Here is a 7,658-nt window from a genome sequence, read left to right as displayed (position 1 = left end):
AGAGGGCGTCAGATCTTGTTACGGATGGTTGTGAGCCACCATGTGGTTGCTGGGATTTGAACTCCGGACCTTCGGAAGAGCAGTCGGGTGCTCTTACCCGCTGAGCCATCTCACCAGCCCCCCAATGCTGTTTTAATGGTGTTATTTCTTCTACAAAGTATAATTGTGATACCTTAAGGGAACCTTCCATTGAGGTGCCCTGAAGTAGCTGTTATGGAGGAGATATATGGGATGTGTGCTTGATTCTCGCCCTTCATTTACCAACTGACTAGTAATAAAGTTCAGTGCATGATTGTATCTTTCATACTCTGAAGGGAATCTCTTAGTTTTCACTTTTTATAGCGTTTATATGATTGATTAAATTTTTTTCTATTTTGTTGCAGTTATTTTTGATCAAATATTTCAACATTGGCTAGTGCTAATCTTTTAGGTTGGTGCTTTAAAGCCTTTTGGCATGACCTGTGGTTTGTGGGTCTCTTTGAGAGCGTCTCAAAACACGGCAGGTAGCTTTCCCCATCACCAGGGCTTTAAGAGAAAGTATAGGCATAAGGAAAGAGACAGAAAGATAGAAAATACAGTTGTTTGCAATCAGCCCCAGTGTTTCTTGGTCTGTGTTCTAGTCATTGGAAGTGACTCACTAGGTTGAGTTTACAGCAAGGGGAGAGGAGCCCAGGGGTTTCTAGCATTGGTAAGCATCCCCAGTTGTTTGGGAACTTTCCCTCCCCAAGGTCTTAGTGATCTGTAGTGGCTGCTTTCTTAAGTGAGAAGGTTTAGGTATTTAGATTATATAATTTAAGAAGCCCTGAGTTCTTTTAGTGGCAAATGGTATTTAGAGACTATTCTCTGAGCATATAATTCTAGATCTCTTTAGTAGGCAGAACTATGGAGTTCTTTATCCTTATCCAAAATGTCTAGGAACTAGATAGAATTCAGAATTCAGATCATTCCAGATGTTGGAATATTAGTATACATGGAGTGAAATAGCTTGTGGCCTGGACATGACTAGTCATGTGAGACACTTAAAGGACGTTTATCATATTTTTATGTGCTTGCAGTTTTAGTATGACTTGTCACATGAGGTCACATATAAAATCACCATTTATGGTTTCAAATTAGGCTTCTTGAAGCTTTCTAGTTTGGAGCATTTTTGGATTTTAGATGTTTAGATTAGGAATATATTGCCTGTGGTCTTTTTCCCTCCCTCCCTCCCTCCCTCCCTCTTTCCTTTTAGATAAAGTTCACACTATTATTTCTCCTTCAGAATCCATACCTCATCCATCTACTGTTTGTTTCTTTGTAATTTACTAGATCTACTGGCAGTAGTTCTCAGAAATAGTAACATAAGAATTCAAGTGTTATTTCATAGTATGCACATAAAAATCTCAGAATGACCACCACAGATAACTAATTGTGGAAATGTTCTCCCACTGTGTGGTACAAAGTTTGATCCATTGTTTTCAGCTTACATTTGAATTTTAGGTTGTTTAATCAAATTTAATTTTGCATACATTATCTTCTAGAACTGATTTATAGATGAAGTAATATTCAGAGAACTCTTGTTCCCATCATTGCCCCTTCCCTTCCCATTTCTTCCTTTTTCTATATGTAGCCTTTTGGAAAAGACCAAGGTTGCCTTTTTGTTCTCTACATAGAAGCAGTGTCATCCTACATACATTCTCTTTGGACTGGAGGACTCTGTAGGCTAGATGTATCTAGAGGATTTTGGTTTATTCTTAATTTATCATAGGTTTAGGGACAAAATCCTCTGGATACATTTAGCCTGCAGAGCCTTTCAGTTTGTCAACACAGGTACAATATGCACTGTACGCCATAGAGCCTGTGCTACTTCCCTTGTGACCTCATGGCCAGTGTGAACCTGCTGCTGCTGTGTGGCATCACTAGAGAGGACTAGATTTTATGTCACTAGTCTAGGAAGTCGTAACAGTGCAGAATGCAAGTTCGGGTTAGTACTGAATGTATTAATTTAACTCCAGAGTGTGAAATCCTAAAGTCAGACTGTGAAAGGCGAGGACTGCCTATGTGCTTTTCTCTGCTTTGCATGCTACTTAAATCATGTGTCCTGATGACTGTGCCATAATGTCATAGATACTGACATCAGTGCTTTTTGATTACCATAGCATTCTTTTGTATGGATTAACAGGGTTTATTTTTGTTTTGTTTTTTGTTTTTTCTTTTTAAGACACGATCTCTTAAGCCGGCCTTGAATTCATGGTCTTCCAGCTTCAGCCTCCCATGTGCTGGGATTACAGGCCCTTGCCACCTAATATAGACTGTGCTCATCAGAATCTGCCTGGCTTCCTGTTTATTGCTTTGTAAGAAGTGCAATTCCCAATGGCTCTAACAAGATGGTGAGAGGAGGGGCAGAGCTCTGACAGTCCCTGGGAGAAGCTCACAGTTGTGAGCATCCATCTTGTGACTTGGTTTTCATCCAGGCTGGGAGGGCTGCCTTTTCCATGATGCTCAGCCCTTTGTGATACCTGACGTTTTCGCTGCTGACTTGTCCTCAAGTTAGAAGATGTTTCTAGATTCTGACAGCATATATTTACATTAGTCATACTTACTCATGATGGCATCTATGTCATGTGTCTTCATGTTTAAAGTCTTAGCAAGGATTTGGGAGCAGTGCTATTTGGAATTAAGTTTCTAGTTGTCATCCACAAACAAACACCTTCATGTGAAAGTCAAATGAAATAGGTTTATTTCAAAATAATCTTTTGTCTTCTAACACAAATGCTGACTCCTAAAAAAAAATACTGTTTTATTAATGTCACAGGGAAAAGGACCTGGAGGCCAAGTTCATCATTCAAATGGAGAAAAGCAAAACGACAATCACAAACTTAAAGGTAAGTGATGAGTGAGCCCTGCTGTAGTTCTGAGACCCCACACTTAGCTTCTGTCACTGGGGTGCAGGTGGATGAAACTCCTGATCTTTCTGCACTTCCGAGTCAACTGTGCCATCTCAGTGCAGTGAACAGTGTCTGTGTGCTGTCTGCTGAGGCTGAGTCCTGAGCCCAGTGCCTATTCCACCCTGCTTTCATGTGACGGGAAAGTCAGACTCAGGCTGATGAAGACTGGGACCTGACACTTCTACTCTGTTTCTCCCGAGCCTGAGAGTTGCCTGCATTCTTTGAAGTACTGAACAAGTTTTGACCCTAGATTTATTTGTTTCGAGACAAGATCTTAGGTAGCCTAGGCTGGCCTCAAACATGGATTAGTATGAGCTTGAACTTCTGACCCTCTTACTAGGATTACAAACATGTACTGTCGTGCCTGATTTCTGCTCTGCTGGGAATCGAACCCAGGGCCTCATGAATGCTAGGCAGACACTCTTACAACTGACCTATACCCCCAGTTCTTTGTTGTGATTTTTAAATGGGAATCCATCATGTATTCTGGTCCTTGATTATCTGAGAACTGTTGTTTTTATTAACCGAGAGGATGAAAGCTTAAAAAGGGAACAATAAAAACTGCATTACTTTATGGGAAAAAATTAGATGAAAAAACTTTACAATTTTCCAAAATGGTACATTCTTCCTTTTGCCTTTAAAATATACTATGTATTCTGTTTGCACACTGGGTAACAACCTTGAATGCTTTTCACTCAAGGAGGAAGCAAGGGTATAAAAGTAATACTAAAGACATCTTGTTCTTTCAGGACTTAGCCCCCTTCAGTTTGGATATGTGAGTCTCTGAGACCTTCTGCTCTATGGCCAAGTGTCCAAGGAATAGATTTCTATTATTTGATGTTCCTGGGCAGTGGATACTCTGAGGTCACTTTCCGTGTAGTGCAACTTGATCCCCAGAGATGGGAATGAGGGTAGCACTATCTTCCCAGAGGGCGTGGCGCTGTGGACTGCCAGAAGCCATTTACCTGAGGCATTCTCTACTGCAATGCTTTTCTCCTGTACTTAACAGTCTTCTGTACAACACGGCTCAGTCTGGCCTATTTAAGTCCTCCTTTGGTTTCCTGCATCTTCCCAGGCTTCTTCAGCTCTGTCTACCTCTTTCTTGTTTGTAGTAAGCTTTCCTTTGCATCATGCATCTGTGTATTCACAGGGCTTTGGTTCAGTCATCTTGAATGTATGATGGAGTCTGTATCCTGTGATTACTCTCTTGCCTTTTGTTATTCATGAGTGAGAGACCGCTGGAGCATGGTCAGTCTAAAGGGGCCACTCCATTAAAGAAAACAGACTTTCCCTGACTGTGAGCCATCTCCTGTTGGTAGTTCCTCATGAGCCCCTCCTCCTGGCTGGACTGTTGACTAGCTGGATTTTTGTGCAGGTCTTGTGCAGGCAGCCACAGCTTCTGTGAGTTCATGAGTGCAGTGGTCTGGTCCTGCCCTGTCTAGATGACAATGTTTTAATCTAGTACTTTCCAGCATCTGCTTCTGAAAATCTTTCTGCACTGCTTTTGTAATGGTCACTGAATCTTCTGGGGAGGGCATGTGATGTAGGCATCCCATTTGTGGCTGAGCGCTCTGTAGCCAGATACCGTTTGTCTGGACTTTGACCAGTTGTGTGTTTCTGTGTTAACCATTGTTCACTGAACAAAGAAACTTCTCTGATGAGGTGTGAGAACTAAACTAATCTGTGGATATAAATTTAGAAGGTAGTTTGATGCTTTGGATATTTAGCAAAAGTAATAGTTTCCTCCTAGGGCCTGTGAGTTTAGCAACTATGGGTTCATGTCCAGATTTACCATAGCAGCCATGCATTTCCTTCTATTGAGTAGACCTCAAATCTTACCAGTGGTTGGTTACCTTCATAATATTTGTGCCACTATTGCACCCATGGAAGGTGCTCATATTTTTAATATACTGTTTTTTCATGGTTAATGTTTTAACAAATTTTTAAAGAAGTAGATTATATTGAAAAGTGCACTGTATCATGTGTCCAAGATAAAAGGTTTGGGGGTTCAGTATAAGCTTAGAGTATGGAACATAAGATATATGCAGATATCGGTGTTATCGGTTAAATATCTTAAGATATCTTAAGATATTCCTAGGTTGAAGCTTCATGGAAGAAGAGACATTTAACTTGGAATTTTCAGGGTGCCACCAAATCACACAGCAGCAGAGGGCACCACTTTTACCAGAATTAGTGTCCAGGACCCCTAAAGTTGTAAGTGTCCAGCTCTGGAGGTACCTGGAGGAAACAGTCATGCAATATAAGCAGACAGAGTCTGACTGAACATTGTGTTCATGTAAGATAATTATCTTAGTTAAGACCATAGTGTATGGTCATCGTACATACATATATACATATATACATATATACATACATACATACATACATACGTACATACTACAGATCCTGGACTTCTAATATTGTGTTTATTTTTATTTATTCTTTAGGGAGACTAATGGAAATTAAATGCTGATTAGAGTATACATATTGAAAATGCTAATTATCTTATGTGTTTTAGTCACAAATTTTGTTTCTTGATTTGAGTCACTGGTTAAATGACATTATTCTTTATGTTGTTGTTATTATTATTATTACCACCTCATTTTCCTATTATTTCTGTGAAAACTCTCTTTCCAGATACCAGAAGGAGGAACTGGGGATTCAGGCAGAGAGCGGACCAAGACCTTCACCTATGACTTCTCTTTTTATTCTGCCGACACCAAGAGTCCAGATTATGTCTCACAAGAAATGGTACAGTATGACAGGCTCAAAATCCGGGTTGTTGATGTTGTTTTCTTATTATGAAAACAGGTCTTTCCTAAAACACTTAAAAAGAACTTATTACGATTTTTTGCTGAATTTAATTTATGTAAAGTTAGCATTTGGTAACTTAGCTTTTTAAATTAGCATTTGGTAACTTAGCTTTTTAATTATCAGATGGAAATATTTATGTAAGCCTGATACTTCAGTCCTCCAAAGCTTGTTTTTATTCCCACCATTTTGAGTTTGATGATCATAACTGCAATGTTTTCAAAGCTTGGACATGAGTCTCATTTTGAAGGATTCAAGATGTGGTATTTGGTGTCAAGAGTGTGACATTTGTATATTTAAGTTTTGGAAATAAGCCACTTTGCCTTGATTCCTGCTGTGATACAAAGCATAGGAAATAAATATCAAACCCAGGCCACAGTTCGTCTGCTTGTGTTTGGATCGTTATAGGCTATAGAAAGAATTCTAGAAGGAGTGCTTCTCCAGAATCTACAACCTAGACTGATGCTAGTAATTGTTTAAGAAACAAATGTAGATGTTGACCACACGGATGAGAACAAGACACCCCAGGTAACCTGCAAGGCACTGATGATGACATTTGATTAGAACAGGAAGACAAACATATACTCTAGGTAGGTAAAAGCTGGACACTGGAGCAGAGCTGGTGTGTACTAACACACATGGAACAACATGGGCATCATCACCATCACTGGGCTTCTCCCTGTCTTCTCAATAGCATCTTTAAATATCACAGATACATGGTTCAGGTCTGTAAATGTTAACATGGAAATCCTTGAGCAGGGTTGTAAACTTGAAAACTAGAGCATGAAAATCCTAATATGTTTCTGCATCAGGGTATTACCTCAGTGGTATTGCCTGGGGGACTTGTTAGAATATAGAATCTCAGGATCATCACTACTACTACCCCCTACTTGCATATTGAGATAGGCATAAGTCACCACACCCCACTCAGAATTGTGTGTGTGTGTGTGTGTGTGTGTGTGTGTGTGAGAGAGAGAGAGAGAGAGAGAGAGAGAGAGACAGACAGACAGACAGACAGACAGACAGACAGACACAGAGAGAGACAGACAGAGAAAGAGAGGTGGGATATATATATATATATATATATATATATATATATATATATATAGTATTTATATAAAGATCTGCAGTGATTTGCATGTACTTTGACATTAAAAAATGTGTCTGGTTTAGAGATGGTTTGTGGAAGGAGGAGAGACTGACCTTTTGAAGCAGTACAGATGTTGATGTTGAAATACTGCAGTGATTGTATCCAGAAGCTGTGGACTCAAACATCAGTAAGGGAGAAGGAAGAATTATAGAGAGAAGAAGTGTCCAGTGTGATAGAGTAGTTGGTAGAGGAAGAGAAACTGATATTTGAGTTTCCCTTGAGTCAGACTGCTTGGTCCTCTGTCGTGTTAAATCCGCGGAAGAACCTCCATGAGCTTTAGTAACTTGCTCAGGTTCGAAGGCAGATTGCCTCTCAGTAGTACCAGAGGTGACACCAGGAAGCTTTTGTGTGGGGAAAAAAAAAGGAATTATTCATTCAAGCTGTCAGGTGTGAAGAGAGGGCAGCCTCCTGTCACAGCAGTAAGGAGAGGAGAGGTGAAAGAGAGGTGAATGAGGTTGGGTCCCAGTGGCTGGTCTGTCTACACTGACAGGAGAGGCTCGCATAGAAGACTGTGGATGTGGAGCCCAGACTGATGCTCTATTACACACATGGGAGGTAAGTGACATGAGGTAGAGAATTTTAAGGGGAAAACCAATTTATTGAAGTGATCTCCAGCATGTCTCCAAGCACAGGATGAATGAAAAGCCTTGGATCTTCATTTTTAACCTACTTAATGATCTGTTGGATTGTCTTGTTTTTCTTGAATTTGAAGTCTTTTGGGATAGAAGGCTGTGCAGAGGGATGGAGAGTATTGCGTGACCACAGGACCT

At 40.2% G+C, this 7,658-nt stretch overlaps 1 protein-coding gene across 4 annotated transcripts in view; it reads left to right on the top strand.

Moving 5' to 3' along the window:
- The window catches only part of Kif16b (kinesin family member 16B), a 266,295-nt gene that overhangs the window by 29,247 nt on the left and 229,390 nt on the right, over nucleotides 1-7,658 (top strand). For all 4 annotated transcript variants that reach the window (XM_021192396.2, XM_021192397.1, XM_029536895.1 and 1 more), the window contains exons 2-3: nucleotides 2,795-2,864; nucleotides 5,565-5,678. In XM_021192396.2, the coding sequence (XP_021048055.1) occupies nucleotides 2,795-2,864; nucleotides 5,565-5,678 (184 nt within the window). The remainder of the gene's footprint in view (nucleotides 1-2,794; nucleotides 2,865-5,564; nucleotides 5,679-7,658) is intronic.

This window comes from Mus pahari, chromosome 3 (genome assembly GCF_900095145.1).
Source record: "Mus pahari chromosome 3, PAHARI_EIJ_v1.1, whole genome shotgun sequence".
In the NCBI taxonomy this organism is placed as follows: Eukaryota; Metazoa; Chordata; class Mammalia; order Rodentia; family Muridae; genus Mus; species Mus pahari.
This window is presented reverse-complemented; position numbering and strand designations above follow the sequence as displayed.